We start from the raw sequence: 24410 nt of genomic DNA on the forward strand, positions 1-24410 counted from the left end.
TCAATGTGTTTTGGCTTGTAATATTTCCTCTTCTTGTGCTCATTTATAATGAAAACAGACGTTAGTTACAATTGTGCATTAAGTCACTTATTCATATTTCATATTACTAGAATTTGAGGGGGACTTTTGAGAGGAAAATGACATTTTCAAATAAAAAAGAGTAAAAATATTTTTAAAGTAACAAAACAACTCAAGACATAACCATGAAATTCTGAATCCAGACCTATGTCTTATGAATATGTATATATTTCTATCCTGATTTTTACAATGTCCTCGGAACTGAGAGTTCTTTTGAGAACAAAATTTATTATAGAGCAATATGGAGTAATTACTGGAAAATAAATTGGCAAATATTTTGAACTTTATATTGAATAGCTTTTTTACTTCACATGAGTAGCACCCCATATAATATGATATTGTATCACCCCATATACATCTATGATAGCAACATATAATTTTGATCTTTCCCTAGATGTGGATGGGTAGAACCCCTCTTTCTCTGCATGGAGCCTACTTGTCATAATTTCCCATGGTCTTTTCAGGAAAGTGACATGGGGAAAAGGAATATATATTAGGATTTTTCTTTCCCTGAAATATTTCCAAGTTGACAACCCCTAAGTTTTCCATAGCAAATAGGTATGGAATAATCTTTTGGTGAAATTGACCCTATTCTAATTTGTGTCATAAAACTGAAACAGGTTAGTACTTTATTCTTAAATCTGGGCTTAGTAATTCACAAGAGATTGTTAGTATTTCTCAAATAGAGTCCAGGGGCCATCTGGATTGCAATTACTATTGGTGTTTCTTAATGATATCATCTCAGGCGTATGCACTCAGAATCTTGTAGATCAGTGAGTAGAGGGGAGTGATCTGTATTTTTATAAGTTCCCTATGTTATGAATATTCAGTTTGGGAACCACAGTTTTATATCATGATGCCTAACACATGACATGCATACCTCCACTTCCTTATTGCAGACATGAATACAAGGCTAACATAAAGCCACACAGAATACACAATGCAGTGCCAACCAGGCAGCAAGTTGGCTTGCAAGATTAAGTAGCCTCTCCTGGAATTTTTCTATACAGACAATGCTCTTAAACAATATTATCTTTAAAAACATAGTTAAGAATTTGGGGACAAACACTGATATTCTTTAAGTTGCAAATAGATGTCAGAAAATTTTTGCATAGAATATTGAATATAAGGCTTAGGGCAGAGTAGAAAGCAAGTCTGAATTCTTGATGGTGTCAACTCTGGAAACCATATTCATCATAACAAAAAGTAATCAATGAAGAAAAAACATGAAAAGAAGATACAGTAATTCAAAGGGCATAGTAGAATGAGGTCATTAAGCAACGCTTTATGATTCCACTTAGTAGCTTCTGAAAGTTTAAATGTGCATAGTGTAAATTATGACCCCAAATATCTAGAAAATAATAAGAAAATAATGTATGAGTAATTTCATACATTAGGTTCAAGGCAGTTTGTTATATATTTTAGAAATTTCCTCAACCAAGGAAGTTAACCTAAAATGAGGGCATTAAATGTAAATTCTTGGCTAACTGACAAGAATTAGCTGGAATAATTTTTATTAAATTTTATTTATTTTTTAATTTATTTTACTTTTGGCTGCGTTGGGTCTTCGTTGCTGTGCACGGGCCCTTCTCTGGCTGCGGTGAGCAGGGCCCACTCCCCACTGCAGTGTGTGGGCCTCCACTGAGGTGGCCTCTCCCATTGCGGAGCACGGGCCCCAGTAGTTGTGACATGCAGGCTCAGCAGCTGCGGCTGGCAGGCTCCAGAGCACAGGCTCAGCAGCTGTGGCACATAGGTCCAGTTTCTCCATGGCATGTGGGATCTTCCCAGACCAGGGCTCAAACCCATGTCCCTTGCACTGGCAGGCAGACTCCCAACCACTGCACCACCAGGGAAGCCCTGGAATAATTTTTAATCTTAGGATTTCAGATAATCATTTTTACAATCCATACTTATTTTGCCTCATTCTTCTATTACAATACTATTTATTGAAGACATTAGTAGTGGTCAATATTTGCACATTATCTTATCATTTTACTCTATAAAATCAAACTTTTTGTAATATGACTATTTTTTATGTAGTGAATTTAGAACTAGAGGATATTGTCAAATGATTCCTATTAAATGACATTTTTCAATTTTTATTAAATACCTTTGATAATTAAGTTGTATGATAATTTCTGAACTAGTAGATCAAAATATTTAAAAATATATTAAAGTATATTAAAATATATATTTATTGCTTTTTGATAACTGCACAGGCTGGAATCTGTAAGGAATCACATCCTTACTCATATAATAGAAAAATGGTGACTTGTTAGTGTTCTAAAACAAAGAAATCCTTTTGCAAAAATAATTTTGGCCATTCTTTTAAAAAAATTTACTATGCTAACATTAGCACATAATCATAAAAATCTAGTTAATATTTTATGTATTTTTAAAAATAAAATCATTGTGGAAATCTGATGATTAAAAAATTTCTTTGAAAAATGCATCACCTTATTTTCTATTTAAATATTAATAAAATTAATTGTTTTATGTGGATATGGTGACCTAATGGACTAGGTAAGCAGTTTCAGAGGCATTCTTTTAGAGGAATTGCCTGTGACAAACATTACCATCAATTTTATGGCCAAATTAAAGCAATTTTTAACACATCAGTTCCAAACTTGCTCTTTTTCTTACTGGAATCCTTGGAACAAGCACTGGATTTGGAGCCAGGAGACGTTACTTCCAGTCATGGCTTATATTTGGTTAATTATGATTATAAAGAAAAATCAATGTGGTTAACTAAGGATAGTGGACGAAGTTGTTTGCAATCCTGTGAACATCTGGAAAACAAATACTTACTACTTAAATATACTAGTCATGTTTGTGTGAAGAAAGAACCTGAAATGGATTGGTTAAAATAGAGGCACACAATTTTAAAGATGACTATACCACATATTTGCAGTTAGAACATTCAATTATTTCATTGTCAGTAATGAAGATTCTCCCCTCCCTTCTTTTTTGTAAACCATTACATCAAGGACCACAATAGTGTTTCATCTAAAAAGCAATTTAAGGTAGGAAAATGTGCTGAGTGCTTCTATAGACTTTAATTATAACTTGTAATAAGAAACATTTTAATAGTCCTTGTTTAATTAATTCCAAAATATTTGAGTCTCCTTAAACTTTACTGTAAAAATAACATGTAATTGTTTTGGGAATGTTACTTTAAAAGCAATCACTTTTTAACTAAATAACTGTATACTGCTAGGTAAATGTCACTATAGTAGTGTGTTGGGAGTATTTTGCCACCTTTGTTAAAAGACTCCTTTACAGAAAATCTGACACCTTCTTTGCCCTTATTTTTAGTTTGACATCAAATCTTCAGAATCCTAAAGAAGCTTGACCGATGATTAAATGATGGCTTGTTAGGACATGATAACTTAACTGTATTAAAGAGTAGATCTCTTTTCATAGTTTACAATGTAAGCACTGAGATTTATTTAACTGTATTAATGTTTTCTATTCAAATATATCTAAGTCATTCTAGCTTACCTATATCCATAGTACTAACATAAGTTTTTGTCTAAGAGTAACTTTTAACTCTAATCTTTTGAAATTTTTAAAGTTTATTTCTAATGATTTTCACTTTCTCAGGCACATGGTAATTTAGATTAATTTTTATTGAAATGTGTTCTTTTTAAATTATTCCTATCATTTTGTAAAGGAATATTCTTCAGTTTTTCCCACTTTTACTTCATTTCTTGATATTAGACAATCATGTATTTTTTTCATCCCCATACTTGAGAGGCTATGTAATAATTTAAACTTTATTCAGCTAGATTATAAGGGAAATAGAAGAGAATTTGCAAATTAGCTTGATTTTATCTTTGTTCAATCACCTATCTACATTGTTTGCATTATATATTTATTTTGGCTGAATATAGTTAATTTTGTCTTCTGTCAGGACTGCTCATCTTTTTTAGTCCAACCCTATGGAATAGCTGGGGTAAAGATTTTATGAATCTCAATTAAGTAATATTATGGTAAAGTTACCTGAACTGTCACAAATTACATTAGCAGAAATGAATTAATTAACTTTACACTAAAGATAGAGTAGTAGAATAAACAACATAGGAGAGTACACTGCCTGTGGTATTGGATTTAAGAATTTCTAAGGTCTCCATCATTCATTGACACATGGCAAGGAAATCTGTTAGAAATCAACTTCTTCCAGTTGGCTTTTCAGAGTTTTCACAGGTATTTATCATTATCAAGGCTCTGACATATCAAATATCAATGATAGATGATAAAGAAAATCTCAATCAGTGGGTATGTCTGTGAGAGACCCCCCCAGTTTTGTAAAGTATTAACTTTCATAGAGAGGTAATATTTATTTTTCTTGTAGAATTCCCTGTGCTTAACATACTTTTGAAACACATGCACGTGGTTGAAATCTGTTTTAAATTGAACATCCTATGTTTACCCTCATATCCCCAATATTCAGGGATACAGGGCACTATTATCAGAAGTAAGTAAATAGGTATGAAACTGCAACTACTTTGATAAAGAGAATTTTTTTTTAAGTCTTTGGTAAAGAATTAGTGAGTTACTATCAAAAATTAGATTGACCCTATTTGTAATGCATATGAGTGGAAAACATTAACAGATAATGAAATTTCCCATTTGATAGAGAACAGAAGAAAAAAACCTTAAAAAGAATTTAATAAAAATATAAACAGATCTTATAAAATATTTGTGTATTTGTCATTTTTAGAAAATAAATGATGGAAGTAATTTCATGATAATATTATTATATGTCTTTATATTTTTTTCTCTTCCAAATCACATGGTTATACAGAAGTTTAGCTCAAGAGGAGAAATTCTTCTTGTGTTATTTAAATACCTTTTCATCTTTACAACCCAAAGACTATTTCATGATATCCTATTTTAAGTAATGCTAATTCCCCAAAAGTGTATATGTTCCAAAAGTGAATTTAAAATTCCAAGAGGATTCACTGCCTGACAATCTGATTTTATATTTCTGTCCTTTGTTGTTTATTAAAACTCCATTTGTGTTGATGACTGCTCGGGATTCTGAGAAGCAGTTAGTCTCCCAACTAGTGAAAGGCAAGTGCTAGCGGCCTACACTTGTTTTTGCCCTTAACTATTCAATTCTCAGATATTGACCAGTGGAACAAGGTAATTGAGCAACTAGGAACACCATGCCCAGAATTCATGAAGAAATTGCAACCCACAGTAAGAAACTATGTGGAGAATCGGCCCAAGTATGCAGGACTCACCTTCCCCAAGCTCTTTCCAGATTCCCTCTTCCCAGCGGACTCTGAGCACAATAAACTCAAAGGTAAGCCTTTCAGGGACAACTTCAGAACCACTATGCGGGTGATGGGCAAGCTATAGAGACACCTTTCTTTAACTTGAAGTACCTCAATTTAAAGAGAGGTATTGTTAAAAGATCTTCTTTACAAAGGGGGAGAAGCCAAGGATTTTAAAATTGCCTGGATATTCAGAGAGAAGGTTAGTAATAAAGTGTGTAACAGTGGTGCGTGTTAAACTATTTCATGGGGCTTATTTAGAATCTTAAAATTATTTTGCAGTGCTAACTCTAAAAGACCAATGTAATATACATTGAAATAATTGTTTCAGTTCTTTTTATTACCTGGAAAATACTTTCAACACAAGTTTTTAGTTGTCAAATCTTAGAGCTATAGATGTTTGAGTTTTCTTTGCATTTTATGGAATGCTTAACCACCATTTTTTCATTTTAGAGTGATAAATGAGATTTTTTACCTACACATTTTGTATTCAGTGTAAATATTTTCATTAATAAGTAATTTTTCTACTACTATGTCTGCAGTTATGAACTTTAGTAACAAATCTTAATTTCTTCACCAACAAAACTGGGATTATAATGCTTGGTTATAGGACTGAATAAACTTGGTAACGTATAAAGTATAATATAAATAATATTCTAATTCTTATTTTAACGTAGGACATTTTAGAGAATGTGATTTTGAAGCAAATTTGATTTTTTCCACTGCCGGAGCTGAAATCCTACCCCTTAAAATCTGTGTGAACTCAGGCCAGTTATCTCATCTTTCTGTACCTCCTTTAACAAATGAAAGTAGAAAGTTTATACTTGGGAAGATTAGCTGACTAATTTGTCAAGCACTTAGAACAGTGCCTGGCTCACAGTAAGTGCTCAGTAACTATTAGATATAAAAATACTAATAAATATTTATTAATAATAAAATAATTATTATTTTAGGTGGATCTATACATTATCCCAGAAAAGGACACATGCTTGTGAAATTTTATACCAAATGTTCACTGGACAATTAACTACAGATTTAACTTTCAGACTTAATTTATAGCTAATATAGACATAAATGAGATAGAGAAACTTATTTCCTCCAAACTTTTGTCTGATGGATTTTAAATGCACAGCATTGTTTCTGTGTTTGTGACACTTTTGTTGCACAGTTGGGTTTCTTCTTTTAACTACCACTACCGGCTCTCTGAATGACAACAGACTAAATTATTACTAAATCTACTGCATTTTTTTTAACATCTTTATTGGAGTATAATTGCTTTACAATGGTGTGTTAGTTTCTGCTTTATAACAAAGTGAATCAGTTATACATATACATATGTCCCCATATCTCTTCCCTCTTGCATCTCCCTCCCTCCCACCCTCCCTATCCCACCCCTCTAGGTGATCACAAAACACCGAGCTGATCTCCCTGTGCTATGCAGCTGCTTCCCACTAGCTATCTATTTTACCACTAGCTATCTATTTTACGTTTGGTAGTGTATATATGTCCATGCCACTCTATCACTTTGTTACAGCTATCCCTTCCCCCTCCCCATATCCTCAAGTCCATTCTCTAGTAGGTCTGTGTCTTTATTCCTGTCTTACCCCTAGGTTCTTCATGACATTTTTTTAATCTTAAATTCCATATATATATGTTAGCATATGGTATTTGTTTTTCTCTTTCTGACTTACTTCACTCTGTATGACAGACTCTAGGTCTATCCACCTCATTACAAACAGCTCAATGTCGTTTCTTTTTATGGCTGAGTAATATTCCATTATTATGCAATATTGGAGTAATATTCCAGTATATATGTGCCACATCTTCTTTATCCATTCATCTGTTGATGGACACTTAGTTTGCTTCCATCTCCTGGCTATTGTAAATAGAGCTGCAATGAACATTTTGGTACATGACTCTTTTTGAATTATGGTTTTCTCAGGGTATATGCCCAGTAGTGGGATTGCTGGGTCGTATGGTAGTTCTATTTGTAGTTTTCTAAGGAACCTCCATACTGTTTTCCATAGTGGCTGTATCAATTTACATTCCCACCAGCAGTGCAAGAGTGTTCCTTTTCTCCACACCCTCTCCAGCATTTATTGTTTCTAGATTTTTTGATGATGGCCATTCTGACCGGTGTGAGATGATATCTCATTGTAGTTTTGATTTGCATTTCTCTAATGATTAGTGATGTTGAGCATTCTTTCATGTGTTTGTTGGCCATCTGTATGTCTTCTTTGGAGAAATGTCTATTTAGGCCTTCTGCCCATTTTTGGATTGGGTTGTTTGTTTTTTTGTTATTGAGCTGCATGAGCTGCTTGTAAATTTTGGAGATTAATCCTTTGTCAGTTGCTTCATTTGCAAATATTTTCTCCCATTCTGAGGGTTGTCTTTTCATCTTGTTTATGGTTTCCTTTGCTGTGCAAAAGCTTTTAAGTTTCATTAGGTCCCATTTGTTTATTTTTGTTTTTATTTCCATTTCTCTAGGAGGTGGGTCAAAAAGGATCTTACTGTGATTTATGTCATAGAGCGTTCTGCCTATGTATTCCTCTAAGAGTTTGATAGTTTCTGGCCTTACATTTAGGTCTTTAATCCATTTTGAGTTTATCTTTGTGTATGGTGTTAGGGAGTGTTCTAATTTCATACTTTTACATGTAGCTGTCCAGTTTTCCCAGCACCACTTATTAAAGAGGCTGTCTTTTCTCCACTGTATATTCTTGCTCCTTTATCAAAGATAAGGTGACCGTATGTGCGTGGGTTTATCTCTGGGCTTTCTATCCTGTTCCATTGATCTATATTTCTGTTCTTGTGCCAGTACCATACTGTCTTGATAAATCTACTGCTTTTAAGAGCAACATCAACTATATGCAAAATGAAAAAGTGCTAATACCCCAGGTGGAGAGTTTGAAGAATGTATGTCTTTATGATGCTAATTGACATGTCAGGCAAAAGTAATCCCTTCCTATTAAGTCACTTATAGTATAACAATACAGAGGCCACAATCCTTGATTAAATTATTTGATATAATGCAAACACTTGTAGAGAAACTATTCAGTAAAATGCCATGCTTCATTATATAATTCCAACCTTCTTGAGTTTATTTTCTGGCTTTTTAATTCAGTTTGAACCTCTACAATTATATTACTTTTGCAAATAATAAACTAGAAGATGTGCTATACACACACACACACACACACACACACACACACACACACACACAATGGAATACTACTCAGCCATAAAAAAGAATGAAATTTTGCCATTTGCAGCAACATGGATGGACTTGGAGAACATTATGCTAAGTGAAATAAGTCAGACAGAGAAAGGCAAATACTGTATGATATCACTTAAAAGTGGAATCTAAAAAATACAACAAACTAGTGAATATAACAAAAAAGAAGCAGACTTACAGCTATAGAGAAGAAACTAGTGGTTACCAGTGTGGGGGTGGGGACAGTGGAAATATAGGGGAAGGAAGTGGGAGGTACAAACTATTGGGTGTAAGATAGGCTCAAGTATGTATTGTACAACACAGGGAATATAGCCAATATTTTGTAATAACTATAAATGGAAAGTAACCTTTAAAAATTGTAAAAAAATTTTTTTAATTAAAAAAACTAGGTTGTGTATTTACAATTATTAAATTGTAATATAAAATCAGCAAATTATAAAGAATTACACAAAGAATCAAAGGGATGAATTTATTCTGTTATTAAAGAGTGTAAGACATTTACTTGCAAATGAAAGATGAAGAATTAAAACCTTTTCTTCTTCCTCATTTTGTTCCCTACAAGCAGTATTGATCCTTGTTTCTTAGTAAGATGATTTGGTGTTACTGTCGTTCATATCCCTATTGATGAGGAGACCACCCCAACCCCCCTGACCCTTTCTAAGAGCAGAAACATAGGTGGATTTGATGGGAGAACCTGTGGGACTGTGTGAGTCTGGGTATAAAATCAGTTACAAATCAAAGAGATCTTTGAACCAATGACATAAACCAGTACAGCCCCATTAGATCATGACAGGGTTATTAACAATGAGAAAGATTAATTATTGAAAATTAATGTATATTTCTGTACTTTTGTTACTCTTGTGAACTTCACAGTATCAGTTTGGAATTAGCAGAAATTAAATTTCTAGAATTGAGATCCCCAGAAAAATGACTAATAAATCTTCCAGTCTAATTTAACTAGCAATTTTTATAAATATATAATTAGTATAAATAAATATATAAAAAGTATTTTATTTAAATGTAACAACACCAGAGATTCTAATGTCATAGATTGCTACATTTTAACTGTAGTACAATCAAAATTATGAAAAAACACATAAAACTAGAAGAGAATACATTAATAATGAGAGTGATTGCCTGTGGGGAAGGTGGGTTTTTCTGGATTTTATGTTTTATGTGATTTCCAAATTTTTTTATAATTAACCCATATTTCCTTAATAATCAGAAAAAATTGATAATTAAAAGTTGATACATATTCATGGATTCAAACACATTGCCTTTTTCCTAATTTAGCAAACCAATTTAGAATTTGCTTTCTTTAATTTGAAGTTTTACAATATGTTTGGAATAAACTGAATATTTTCACCATAAAAACTTCCAAACCAGTTTGTATCTGTATTTTCTTGAAAATTTTATGTATTTTTAGAGATTTTTAGAGTGTCCTTTAGCAATGTTATTAAATAAGTACACTTAATGATTATCACTGTGTAAATTTTTTATATCCCTAGCATCTCACACTGTACCTGGAACACAGTAGACAATATGTATTTTATAAACTAAACATCTCCCACATCAATTTGGTTACTAAGTCTTGTGTATTCTTTCTCTCAAATCTGTCCCCTCCTCTCAATTCTTGAAGCTTCTGCTCCCGTTAAAGTCCTCATCATTTCTTCCATCTTCAAAAAGTCACCCCTGACCTCCTTGCCTCCCTCTAGACACTGCTTTATCCTTTTTCACAGCTCAGAAAAGTTTTTAAATGAGCAGTGTACACTCACTTTGTTTCCATTTTTAAAACTTCATTCTTTTAAATTTATTTTTAACTATGCAAGCAATACATGTACATATTTTCTTCTCCTCAGAGGTAACTATGATTTTCAGTTTGTTGATTATCACTGCAGACCTTTCTATGCATTTATATACATAAATAGAGAGACAGGGAAATGTTTGTTGTGTTTTTAGGAAGGGACAGATTTATACAATGGCATCAGGATCTATGGTTCAGCCTGCAAATTTTTTTTTCACTTAAGACCATGTCCATGTGAGTCCATATAGATCTACCTCATTCTTTTAAACTGCCAAATATAATTGATACAGTTGTACCATAGCTCATTTAGTTGCTCTATAGGTGGACATTTAGATTGTTTAAAATGTTTTAATCCTTGACCAGTGCTGCAGTGAACATCCTTTCTAAATGCTTTTCATGAACATGTTAATTGTTTCTCTAGACTGTATACCTAAAAGTGGAACTGTTGAGCCATATGGTATTCACATTTAAAATTTTAATAGATACTGCCAAAATTGCCCTCTAAAAAATATTTATCAATTTACACTGCCACCAACATGAATGAAATGACCTGGAGTTAGTGGATATTATGCCATCTCTTATTTTTGCAAATTTGATGGATAAAAAAATATTTTCATTGTTTTTTTTGCATTTCCCTAATCACTTGGTGAAGTTACCTAACATTTGGATGGAGGGTGCTAATTGATCTTTGTTTTTTAAATTTTTTTCTCCCTCCAAAAAATTTCCTTGCCAAAATCAAAACATTACTATTTTTTTTCTCATTCATCGTTTCAGCCAGCCAAGCCAGGGACTTGTTGTCAAAGATGCTAGTGATTGACCCAGCAAAAAGGATATCAGTGGACGACGCCTTACAGCATCCGTACATCAATGTGTGGTATGATCCTGCTGAAGTGGAGGCGGTAAGTCTTCGGCTTATTTTATTTTCCTTCCACAAACAAATCATAGTAACTGGGTGCTCCATGGTGTGAACTGAAGGAGAATTAGAATCCAAAAGAATACTCAAAGGACCTTCATAAAATTCCTAAGTCACAAAGCTATTACCTTCCCTAGTAAAAGTTATTTTCTTCAGCCTGTGTTTTGAGTTGTGTTTCTTTTTCAGGATTTCCTATGAGAGTTGGTGATTTAGTCCAACAAACCTTGGCTGTCCATGAAACACTTCCATTAGTTTTTGTTAAATTGTTAACACCACCGGTGTCTCCTCCTTTATGTTTAATTATCAGCCTCTCCTGTTGCAAACTAAGTAACAGAAAACGTAAATAAGTCTCTTTGCCTCTATTCCGATAAGATGCCTGTCTTTAGTAAAGTGTGGTACTAACAACATTTAGATTATAAAGCTTTTACTAGGCCGTTGGTGCCTTTGTGAAGCCTTGCATAAATCAGATGAGAAAAATCGGGTATTCCAATAAGGACACTATTTCAGATTGGTTCTAAATTTCAGGTTGGTTCTTACCAGAGTCAGATATATCTCCATATTTTCCAACCAGATATAGTTTAAGAATCTTCTCAGAAGTAAAACTCTTTTCAATTTTTAAATTATTTTTCAACCATTTGCTGTCTTCTCTTCAATCACTTTCTTATCTCTCTGCCTTTCTCCTTTTCTCTGTATGGAGCCAGGGCTGCTCAGGGCACAGGGCTATTGTTTTGCCCATGTGTGTCCTGTAGGCCTCCCAATAGGAATGTCCTCTTGTCCCTCTTTTTGTTTGTTTGTTTTCTTGTGAACTTATTTATACCCCAAGATATTCTTGGCCTGGACAATTTTTGCATTGTTTTGACTTCTTTTCCTCTGCTTCATTGTGTGCTTGCCCATGTTAGAGATGCTAAATTCAAGGGTGACATTAATTCTCATCCCTTCACCCTCCACTGGAGAAGTGAGAGCTGACAGATGGGAGTGAGGATCAGGTAGAATCAAACTTTATAGACATAATATTCAAAAAGCGGCTTTTCATAGTAACCCAGCTCTTAAACATTCAAAAGTTTCAGAGAAGACACTTCAGTGATAAATGACTCTTCCTGTGTGGAAACTGAGGTATAACAGTCTCTCATAACATTTTCTTAAGATCTTCTCTCTTAAGCAGTTTTACAACAATGCTGAAATTTTAATTTGATTTAAATTAATTTTTAGTCACTTGGTTTTATTGTTACAAAATAAAATCCCCCAAATTAATTATTTATGAGTTTACTTCTAATGCTCTTAAAACTAAAAATACTAATGTTCTTACAGCTAAAAACTAGAATCTCTTCCAGTCTCTCATTCTTGGGAAATACTTCAAAGAGGTTCCTGGGGTAGAATGAAATAATGAAATAAGTAAGAGAAAGTATGATGTATATGTATGTAAAAATTAAGCACAAGAATTTTTTCTCTGATGATTTTTGAGGTTATGCTGATAAAAATTTTAGACAAACATAAATTATTTGAATTATTGCTCTTCACTTATTTTGATATTTCAAATCATGTGGCCTATGTATTTTCCATATATCTAATGTAATGTGTATAATCTGTTTTTAATGGATTGTGACCTAGAGTTTAATTGGAGTCATAAAGTCTGCATTTGTAATTCACTTGTAATCATATTGCCTGTAAAAAAACAATTGCTTAGAATCTGTAACAATATATTAATGAGTAGTATCAATGGGTTTTTTTGTTTGTTTTTTGTGTTTTTTTTTGTGGTACGCGGGCCTCTCACTGCTGTGGCCTCTCCCGTTGCGGAGCACAGGCTCCGAACGCGCAGGCCCAGCAGCCATGGCTCACGGGCCCAGCCGCTCCGCGGCATGTGGGATCCTCCCGGACCAGGGCACGAACCCGCATCCCCTGCATCGGCAGGTGGACTCCCAACCACCGCGCCACCAGGGAAGCCCTATCAATGGATTTTAACTTAATTTTAACTTTTTATGAAAAATTCCTTTGAAGGATAGAAAGATAAAATTTAGGGTACCTTACATGGCTAGAACCTTTTTCTCAGCCATTTCAATATTGTCAAAATAAGTTTCTTTGGAAGAAAATAGAGTCAAGTAGAGAGTGATAAAGGAAAAACTGCAAGAGAATGTGATATCTTCAGGAAAAATAAAGAATAGAGAAATACTATGTGTACTAATCTGTTAACCATACTGCAAACTATCTTATCACGTTTCCAAAAGTTCCAAAGTACCAAAATGAAGAGGAGAGCATATGAATGCTGTCATAACTGTAAGAAAGAAAATTATTCATGGAAAAATGAAGTTGAAAATGTCAGAAGTTGAATGTCAAGGTTAATATTCATCTATTTGTGTAATATTACATCAATTTTGAAGTTAGAACTGCTCAAATTATTAGCAAGTTCTTATTCAGATAATGTTCAGAGCAACAGAAGTATGTACCCTGAACACGAAGGCCACATTTCCTGTCAATGCTTTTTCATAAAACAATTGAGAGGTATTCTAATTCTGTTTCAGTATTCATCAAGGGGAGTACAATAGCATACACAAATGCAATTTATTGAGCTGTATGCAATGCTGCAGATATGGAAAGATGGGTTAGGTTAAAATTTCTGTTCTGCCACTTACTAGCTGACCTAGGTCAAGTTTCTTAACCTTTCCTCACTCAGTTTTCTTAACTAAGAATAGGAAACAATCATACATAGTGCATAGTGTTCTAAGAATTTAAAGAGGTAATGTACATAAAGTACTTCATACAGTAGAAGTACTTATACAGCCAGTAGAAATCATAAATTACTATTCTCATAATTATTACTATTACTGTTATGACTTTTACATGCAAGCCTTTACTACTGTTTGATGTTAGGAAAGATATATTTGGTGAAAAAAGACCAGCTGGCCAAGAAACTATAGAAATACTCTATATTTTTAAAAATCACTAAAATTTATGTAGTTTCTGCAAGATTTTAAGATGTTCGTTCTTTTTTGGCTGATGTATACCCACTACTACCTTGCCAAGTATAAAAGAATCCAGTGCCATTAATTTAAACCAAAATAAAGACAAATTACATTGTTCACAAATCCTCATTATAATTTATCTTTAATAAACTAGGGTATAGTCAGGGCTATTTGAGAGAATAAACTTGAACATATTCTCTGTGCTCTGTTGGAGGGAAATACAGAAACACTGAAGATCAGTTGCCTTGTTTCTTACCAGATTCTTTTTTTTTTTTTAACATCTTTATTGGAGTATAATTGCTTTACAATTGTATGTTAGTTTCAGCTTCACAACAAAATGAATCAGTTATGTATATACATATATTCCCATATCTCTTCCCGCTTGCGTCTCCCTCCCTCCCACCCTCCCTATCCCACCCCTCCAGGCGGTCACAAAGCACCGAGCTGATCTCCCTGTGCTATGCGGCTGCTTCCCACTAGCTAACTACCTTACTTTTGGTAGTGTATATATGTCCATGCCTCTTTATCGCTTTGTCACCGTTTACCCTTCCCCCTCCCCATAGCCTAAAGTCCATTCTCTAGTAAGTCTGTCTTTATTCCTGTTTCACCCCTAAGTTTTTCATGACTTTTTTTTTAATTCCATATATATGTGTTAGCATACAGTATTTGTCTCTCTCTTTCTGACTTACTTCACTCTGTATGACAGACTCTAGGTCTATCCACCTCATTACAAATAGCTCAATTTCGTCTCTTTTTATGGCTGAGTAATATTCCATTGTATATATGTGCCACATCTTCTTTATCCATTCATCCGATGATGGACACTTAGGTTGTTTCCATCTCTGGGCTATTGTAAATAGAGCTGCAATGAACATTTTGGTACATGACTCTTTTTGAATTATGGTTTTCTCAGGGTATATGTCCAGTAGTGGGATTGCTGGGTCATATGGTAGTTCTATTTGTAGCTTTTTAAGGAACCTCCATACTGTTCTCCACAGTGGCTGTATCAATTTACATTCCCACCAACAGTGTAAGAGGGTTCCCTTTTCTCCACACCCTCTCCAGCATTTATTGTTTCTAGATTTTTTGATGATGGCCATTCTGACTGGTGTGAGATGATATCTCATTGTAGTTTTGATTTGCATTTCTCTAATGATTAGTGATGTTGAGCATTCTTTCATGTGTTTGTTGGCACTCTGTATATCTTCTTTGGAGAAATGTCTATTTAGGTCTTCTGCCCATTTTTGGATTGGGTTGTTTGTTTTTTTGTTATTAAGCTGCATGAGCTGCTTATAAATTTTGGAGATTAATCCTTTGTCCATTGCTTCATTTGCAAATATTTTCTCCCATTCTGAGGGTTGTCTTTTGGTCTTCTTTATGGTTTCCTTTGCTGTGCAAAAGCTTTTAAGTTTCATTAGGTCCCATTTGTTTACTTTTGCTTTTATTTCCATTTCTCTAGGAGGTGGGTCAAAAAGGATCTTACTGTGATTTATGTCATAGAGTGTTCTGCCTATGTTTTCCTCTAAGAGTTTGATAGTTTCTGGCCTTACATTTAGGTCTTTAATCCATTTTGAGCTTATTTTTGTGTATGGTGTTAGGGAGTGATCTAATCTCATACTTTTACATGTAGCTGTCCAGTTTTCCCAGCACCACTTATTGAATAGGCTGTCCTTTCTCCACTGTACATTTCTGCCTCCTTTGTCAAAGATAAGGTGACCATATGTGCGTGGGTTTATCTCTGGGCTTTCTATCCTGTTCCATTGATCTATCTTTCTGTTTTTGTGCCAGTACCATACCGTCTTGATAACTGTAGCTTTGTAGTATAGTCTGAAGTCTGGGAGCCTGATTCCTCCAGTTCCTTCTTTCATTCTCAAGATTGCTTTGGCTATTCGGGGTCTTTTGTGTTTCCATACAAATTGTGAAATTTTTTGTTCTAGTTCTGTGAAAAATGTCAGTGGTAGTTTGATAGGGATTGCATTGAATCTATAGATTGCTTTGGGTAGTAGAGTCATTTTCACAATGTTGATTCTTCCAATCCAAGAACATGGTATATCTCTCCATCTATTTGTATCATCTTTAATTTCTTTCATCAGTGTCTTATAATTTTCTGCATACAGATCTTTTGTCTCCTTAGTAGGTTTATTCCTAGATATTTTATTCTTTTTGTTGCAATGGTAAATGGGAGTGTTTTCTTGATTTCACTTTCAGATTTTTCATCATTAGTATATAGGAATGCCAGAGATTTCTGTGCATTAATTTTGTATCCTGCCACTTTACCAAATTCATTGATTAGCTCTAGTAGTTTTCTGGTAGCATCTTTAGGGTTCTCTATGTATAGGATCATGTCATCTGCAAACAGTGACAGCTTTACTTCTTCTTTTCCGATTTGGATTCCTTTTATTTCCTTTTCTTCTATGATTGCTGTGGCTAAAACTTCCAAAACTATGTTGAATAATAGTGGTGAGAGTGGGCAACCTTGTCTTGTTCCTGATCTTAGTGGAAATGCTTTCAGTTTTTCACCATTGAGGATGATGTTTGCTGTGGGCTTGTCATATATGGCCTTTATTATGTTGAGGAAACTTCCCTCTATGCCTACTTTCTGCAGGGTTTTTATCATAAATGGGTGTTGAATTTTGTCAAAAGCTTTCTCTGCATCTATTGAGATGATCATATGGATTTTCTCCTTCAGTTTGTTAATATGGTTTATCACATTGATAGATTTGCGTATATTGAAGAATCCTTGCATTCCTGGAATAAACCCCACTTGATCATGGTGTATGATCCTTTTAATGTGCTGTTGGATTCTGTTTGCTAGTATTTTGTTGAGGATTTTTGCATCTATGTTCATCAGTGATATTGGCCTGTAGTTTTCTTTCTTTGTGACATCCTTGTCTGGTTTTGGTATCAAGGTGATGGTGGCCTCGTAGAAGGAGTTTGGGAGTTTTCCTCCCTCTGCTATATTTTGGAAGAGTTTGAGAAGGATAGGTGTTAGCTCTTCTCTAAATGTTTGATAGAATTCGCCTGTGAAGCCATCTGGTCCTGGGCTTTTCTTTGTTGGAAGATTTTTAATCACAATTTCAATTTCAGTGCTTGTGATTGGTCTGTTCATATTTTCTATTTCTTCCTGATTCAGTCTTGGCAGGTTGTGCATTTCTAAGAATTTGTCCATTTCTTCCAGATTGTCCATTTTATTGGCATAGAGTTGCTTGTAGTAATCTCTCATGATCTCTTTTATTTCTGCAGTGTCAGTTGTTACCTCTCCTTTTTCATTTCTAATTCTATTGATTTGAGTCTTCTCCCTTTTTTTCTTGATGAGTCTGGCTAGTGGTTTATCTATTTTGTTTATCTTCTCAAAGAACCAGCTTTTAGTTTTATTGATCTTTGCTATTGTTTCCTTCATTTCTTTTTCATTTATTTCTGATCTGATTTTTATGATTTCTTTCCTTCTGCTAGCTTTGGGGTTTTTTTGTTCTTCTTTCTCCAGTTGCTTGAGGTGCAAGGTTAGGTTGTTTATTCGAGATGTTTCCTGCTTCTTAAGGTGGGCTTGTATTGCTATAAACTTCCCCCTTAGAACTGCTTTTGCTGCATCCCACAGGTTTTGGGTCGTTGTGTCTCCATTGTCATTTGTTTCTAGGTATTTTTTGATTTCCTCTTTGATTTCTTCAGTGATCACTTCATTATTAAGTAGTGTATTGTTTAGCCTCCATGTGTTTGTATTTTTTACAGATCTTTTCCTGTAATTGATATCTAGTCTCATGGCGTTGTGGTCAGAAAAGATACTTGATACAATTTCAATTTTCTTAAATTTACCAAGGCTTGATTTGTGGCCCAAGATATGATCTATCCTGGAGAATGTTCCATGAGCACTTGAGAAAAATGTGTATTCTGTTGTTTTTGGATGGAATGTCCTATAAATATCAATTAACTCCATCTCGTTTAATGTATCATTTAAAGCTTGTGTTTCCTTATTTATTTTCATTTTGGATGATCTGTCCATTGGTGAAAGTGGGGTGTTAAAGTCCCCTACTATGAATGTGTTACTGTCGATTTCCCCTTTTATGGTTGTCAGTATTTGCCTTATGTATTGAGGTGCACCTATGTTGGGTGCATAAATATTTACAATTGTTATATCTTCCTCTTTGATCGATCCCTTGATCATTATGTAGTGTCCTTCTTTGTCTCTTCTAATAGTCTTTGTTTTAAAGTCTATTTTGTCTGATATGAGAATTGCTACTCCAGCTTTCTTTTGGTTTCCATTTGCATGAAATACCTTTTTCCATCCCCTTACTTTCAGTCTGTATGTGTCTCTAGGTCTGAAGTGGGTCTCTTGTAGACAGCAAATATATGGGTCTTGTTTTTGTATCCATTCAGCCAATCTGTGTCTTTTGGTGGGAGCATTTAGTCCATTTACATTTAAGGTAATTATCGATATGTGTGTTCCTATTCCCATTTTCTTAATTGTTTTGGGTTCGTTATTGTAGGTCCTTTCCTTCTTTTGTGTTTCTTGCCTAGAGAAGTTCCTTTAGCAGTTGTTGTAGAGCTGGTTTGGTGGTGCTGAACTCTCTCAGCTTTTGCTTGTCTGTAAAGGTTTTAATTTCTCCATCAAATCTGAATGAGATCCTTGCTGGGTAGAGTAATCTTGGTTGCAGGTTTTTCTCCTTCAACACTTTCAATATGTCCTGCCACTCCCTTCTGGCTTGCAGAGTTTCTGCTGAAAGATCAGCTGTTAACCTTATGGGGATTCCCTTGTGTGTTATTTGTTGTTTTTCCCTTGCTGCTTTTAATATGTTTTCTTTGTATTTAATTTTTGACAGTTTGATTAATATGTGTCTTGGCGTATTTCTCCTTGGATTTTTCCTGTATGGGACTCTCTGTGCTTCCTGGACTTGATTAACTATTTCCTTTCCCATATTAGGGAAGTTTTCAACTATAATCTCTTCAAATATTTTCTCAGTCCCTTTCTTTTTCTCTTCTTCTTCTGGAACCCCTATAATTCGAATGTTGGTGCGTTTAATGTTGTCCCAGAGGTCTCTGAGACTGTCCTCAGTTCTTTTCATTCTTTTTTCTTTATTCTGCTCTGCAGTAGTTATTTCCACTATTTTATCTTCCAGGTCACTTATCCATTCTTCTGCCTCAGTTATTCTGCTATTGATCCCTTCTAGAGTACTTTTAATTTCATTTATTGTGTTGTTCATCGTTGCTTGTTTCATCTTTAGTTCTTCTAGGTCCTTGTTAACTGATTCTTGCAATTTGTCCATTCTATTGTCCATTCTATCTCCAAGATTTCGGATCAACCTTACTATCATTATTCTGAATTCTTTTTCAGGTAGACTGCCTATTTCCTCTTCATTTGTTAGGTCTGGTGGGTTTTTATCTTGCTCCTTCATCTGCTGTGTGTTTTTCTGTCTTTTCATTTTGCTTATCTTACTGTGTTTGGGGTCTCCTTTTTTGCAGGCTGAAGGTTCGTAGTTCCTGTTGTTTTTTGTGTCTGTCCCCAGTGGCTAAGGTTGGTTCAGTGGGTTGTGTAGGCTTCCTGGTGGAGGGTACTAGTGCCTGTGTTCTGGTGGATGAGGCTGGATCTTGTCTTTCTGGTGGGCAGGTCCACGTCTGGTGGTGTGTTTTGGGGTGTCTGTAGACTTATTATGATTTTGGGCAGCCTCTCTGCTAATGGGTGGGGTTGTGTTCCTGTCTTGCTAGTTGTTTGGCATAGGATGTCCAGCACTGTAGCTTGCTGGTCGTTGAGTGAAGCTGGGTGCTGGCGTTGAGATGGAGATCTCTCCGAGATTTTTGCTGTTTGATATTATGTGCAGCTGGGAGGCCTCTTGTGGACCAGTGTCCTGAAGTTGGCTCTCCCACCTCAGAGGCACAGCACTGACTCCTGGCTGCAGCACCAAGAGCCTTTCATCCACAGGGCTCCTTAATTTGGGATGATTCGTTGTTTATTCAAGTATTCCACAGATGCAGGGTATATCAAGTTGATTGTGGAGCTTTAATCCGCTGCTTCTGAGGCTGCTGGGAGAGATTTCCCTTTCTCTTCTTTGTTCTGACAGTTCCCAGGGGCTCAGCTTTGGATTTGGCCCCGCCTGTGCGTGTAGGTCGCCGGAGGGCGTCTGTTCTTTGCTCAGACAGGACGGGGTTAAAGGAGCCGCTGATTCGGAGGCTCTGGCTCACCCAGGCCGGGGGGGGGGGGGGGTAGGGAGGGTCACGGAGTGCGGGGCGGGCCTGCAGCGGCAGAGGCCGGCGTGACGGTGCAGCCTGAGGCGAGCCGAGCGCTCTACCGGGGGAGCCGTCCCCGGATCCCGGGACCCTGGCAGTGGCGGGCTGCACAGGCTCCCCGGAAGGGCGTGTGGCTAGTGACCTGTGTTCGCACACAGGCCTCCTGGCTGCGGCAGCAGCGGCCTTAGCGTCCCATGTCCGTCTCTGGGCTCCGCACTCTTAGCCGCGGCTCGCGCCCGTCCCTGGAGCTCTCTCAAGCAGCGTTCTTAATCCCCTCTCCTCGTGCACCAGGAAACAAAGAGGGACGTAAAAGTCTCTTGCCTCTTCGGCAGGTCCAGACCCCTCCCCGGACTCTCTCCTGGCCAGCCGCGGCGCACCAACGCCCTGCAGGCTGTGTTCACGCCGCCAACCTCAGTTCTGTCCCGGCGCTCCTGACAAAAGCCGGAGCCTCAGCTCCCAGCCCCACCCGCCCCGGCGGGCAAGCAGACAAGCCTCTCGGCTGGTGAGTGCCGGTCGGCCCCGATCCTCTGCGCTGGAATCTGTCCGCTTTGCCCTCCGCACCCCTGTTGCTGTGCTCTCCTCTGCGGCTCCCAAGCTCCCCCACTCCGCCTCCCGAAGTCTCCACCCGCGAAGGGGCTTCCTAGTGTGTGGACACTTTTCCTCCTTCACAGCTCTCTCCCGCTGGTGCAGGACCCGTCCCTATCCTTTTGTCTCTGTTTAGTTTTTTCTTTTGTCCTAACCAGGTACGTGGGGGGTTCCTTGCCTTTTGGGAGGTCTGAGGTCTTCTGCCAGCGTTCAGTAGGTGCTCCGGAGGAGTTGTTCCACGCGTAGATGTATTTCTGGTGTATCTGTGGAGAGGAAGGTGATCTCCGCGTCTTACTCTTCCGCCATCTTCCCGGGATCTCTTACCAGATTCTTGAGTTTAGAGACCCTGCTAGGATACAGGGTGGCTCTCGCCCTGCAAACCCTGAGAGTAGGGGTATGAACACACTTTAGGAGGACTTTTGTGAACTGCAAGCTAAGGAGAAGTTGATTAACTACGTCTCAAGGAATATAAAACAGGAACTTAAGGAGAATATGAAATGTGACCACTTTTTAAAACATAGTTTTATGTTTTTCAAAAACTCCTGAGCACTCTATGAAAGCTCCTGAGTACAGAAGCCTTACTAAGAGCTTCTGTAGTTGTTCTGCATTGCTAGGGGTGGGAGAGGGCTATGGGGAGGGAGGGAGAGAGGAGGGGGACGAGATGTGCTCAGTCACCAAACCAAAGATATAAAAACTCAAAGTAATCATCATAAGGAAGCCAACTGAAAACCTACGGGGTTAGAGAAGGACATATCTTTATTTCTCAATTCATGATAAGAAGGAAGGCTCCAGACCTGACACTGGAACCATTGTCTAAGGTGGGACTGGTGCTGGGGTCCTGGCTCACAGCCAGTAGTGATCAGGTCCACTGTTGGAAGGCTCTGTCTCAGAGAGGCCCAGATCCAGTCCTAAATGATCAAAACATTACTCTGAGAATCTGGACAAAGGGGCAGGTTGAACCAGTCAGGCAGCTGGTATCTGAGAATTCTGTCCTCCAGTTGGCAAGCCCCAGGTATAATACTTGAGAGTGCAGAGGAGGGATGGCAGGCAACTTAGGACCTTCTGTATGGTGACTGAGTCAAAGTCACAGGAAGAATGCTAGAAGAGAGGCTTGGAACATGGGCCACAGCTGAGGATGAACTGGAGAGAGAGGCTGGGAATGTTCTGTTAGGAATACAAGTACACATGCCATCCACATAGAGACCAAGGGGAAATGGTATGACTAACCCAGTCAGTGTGGGTGGAGTGCGATTAAGGAAGCAAGGCCAGTGCTGAGTTTGTTTATTATTTCTTAACCAATTCAAGATTAATTTGGGAATTGGGACAAGGCTGGGTGGGAATTTAATCTACCCATATAGACCTCGAGTTAAACAATCTGGTCTTTAGCTCTGCAGTGAGAGAATAACCTGGGAAACAGAATAACACTTACATGTATTAGTGCTGAAGTTCGATTAAAATAAGCACTTAGAAAATGTAAGCCGAGAATAGTCAGTACTGTTACACATTTACTGTCTGTTTACAACATAAGGTAATTAATAGAGCCTTAAATGTTTTATTGTTATTAATATATACTATTTCATTGCTTTAAGGATTATGTTATTTTTTGCTGACAGTGAAATAATTTATAGGAACAAGCTAAACTATTATAAGCTCTTTTATTGCAAGGCCATCATAGATTTCATGCCCTTTGAGCAGAGTTACACTCTGACATTATTTTAGTTATCTTTTTGTCTGCCTTTGTATCTTATTGGTCATTACCAAAGTGAGCACATGGAAGGGGTGACCAACCATCCAGGAAATATGCACTATTTTCAATTTTCTTGTGACATAGATATGTATATTTTACTGTTGTGTATGTCTGGAAATATGTTCAAGGTAAATCTTAAATGAGAGCTTAAAGATCATTGTAGAATGGTTTCATGCTGCAGTTCAGCCAATATCAACATTCAGAATATAAGCTTTACAACTGTGAACAGTGACAGGGACACAGGTTCATAAGCCATGATGAGGAGAGTAGAATAGGGCTAGGCGTGGGATCAGAAAACATTGAGAAGAGAATCAGAAGCCTGTGGTCAAAGTAGCAAAGGTTCCAGAGCTTGGTCTGAGCAATCCTGAGTGAGGGCTGGCTCTGTGAGATGTGGACAAATTACACAGGGCAGGCAGATAAGACCAGTTCAGGAGAGACATGTAGTCTAAAGTCTGAGGTCTGAGCAGATACCACCCTAGAAGGCATTTAAAGAGTGGCAAAGCTAAGAATATTTTCTGATTGCAATGCAAAAGTCAAGAGCAAATTCTCTTGGAACAACCCAGAGATTAGCGACAGTAGGAAGCCTAGAGAGAGAAGATGGTTTGTTGGAGCCCAGGGGTGGGTAGTGATGGCCTGTCCAGTGGGAGCTGGGTAATAGACACAGAGGAGATGCAGGTGTGTCTGGCAAGAGAAATGGGGAGAAATGGCCTGGCTTCTCCCCACTGCCCCCATCTTCTAGTGGTGTCTCCCTTCTCTTGGCTGAGACCAGCCCTAAACCAGCCGATAGGTGAGCCTTGGAAATGCAGCCTGCAGGCGCCAGCCTCTGAGATACAGAGCAAATAAAGGAAAGTTGAGGACTGTATCTGTGGGGAAAGAGGCCCAAGGCAGGCACTCATCTATTCATTCTTTCCTCATTTGCAGCTCTAAAACCCCTAAGTAAAATTAAAGTAACCGATGGTTAGGCTCACTTAATCTGGAGAGGAGAAGACTGGAGGTTGGAAGAGGTAGGTGCTCAGGGGCCACACTGGGTAATAGTGAAGTAAACATTATCCCCTTAGAAACTCCTAATATTTCATTTCCTCAAGTATCTTGTAGAAATCACAAGTACTATGCCAACCCGATAGTCTGGTCATGAGAGCATTTCTCATTGGGTTTGCAATCAATGTGTGTAGTTCTCCTTTTGTATGTTGGTGTCACTTTTTCAGTTGTTTGTTATGCTGTTGATGATGGCCTGTGGAGCCAATGCTGGACAACATGTGCATGGGGGAATGAGGGATTCAGCGATATGTTTTCCTTTAGGTTGCTTTCATTCCACTCTTCTGCTGCCAAGTAGGTAAAACACACGAAAAAAGACCTCTGTCATTCTTTCTTCTTACTCACCTCTTTGTTATTTCTTCCTTCTTTGTCTTTCCTTCTCTCCTTAGCCCTTTTTCTTTATCCAGCTCCTACAGAGCTAGTCACATATGTTTCGATTATTTATTAGCAGTTTGGTATTTTTCACTCTGTAAATATTTTATTAAACCCAAACTGTGTGTCCCACACTGACCTAGGTGCTGGTGATTCAGCAGTGAATTTAAAACAAAAAACAAGGTTCCT

The 24410-nt window shown here is 37.0% G+C and overlaps 1 protein-coding gene across 8 annotated transcripts in view; it reads left to right on the forward strand.

The window, feature by feature from the left end:
* MAPK10 (mitogen-activated protein kinase 10) overlaps positions 1 to 24410 on the forward strand; it is a 361702-nt gene that overhangs the window by 298876 nt on the left and 38416 nt on the right. For 7 of the 8 annotated variants that reach the window (XM_060147171.1, XM_060147176.1, XM_060147169.1 and 4 more), the window contains 2 exons: positions 5207 to 5389; positions 11171 to 11295. In XM_060147171.1, coding sequence (XP_060003154.1) covers positions 5207 to 5389; positions 11171 to 11295 — 308 coding nt within the window. Of the gene's footprint in view, positions 1 to 3393; positions 3412 to 5206; positions 5390 to 11170; positions 11296 to 24410 lie in introns of those variants that run through there. The other variant, XM_060147175.1, reaches the window with a different exon arrangement.

Source organism: Lagenorhynchus albirostris, chromosome 4 (assembly GCF_949774975.1).
Source record: "Lagenorhynchus albirostris chromosome 4, mLagAlb1.1, whole genome shotgun sequence".
In the NCBI taxonomy this organism is placed as follows: domain Eukaryota; kingdom Metazoa; phylum Chordata; class Mammalia; order Artiodactyla; family Delphinidae; genus Lagenorhynchus; species Lagenorhynchus albirostris.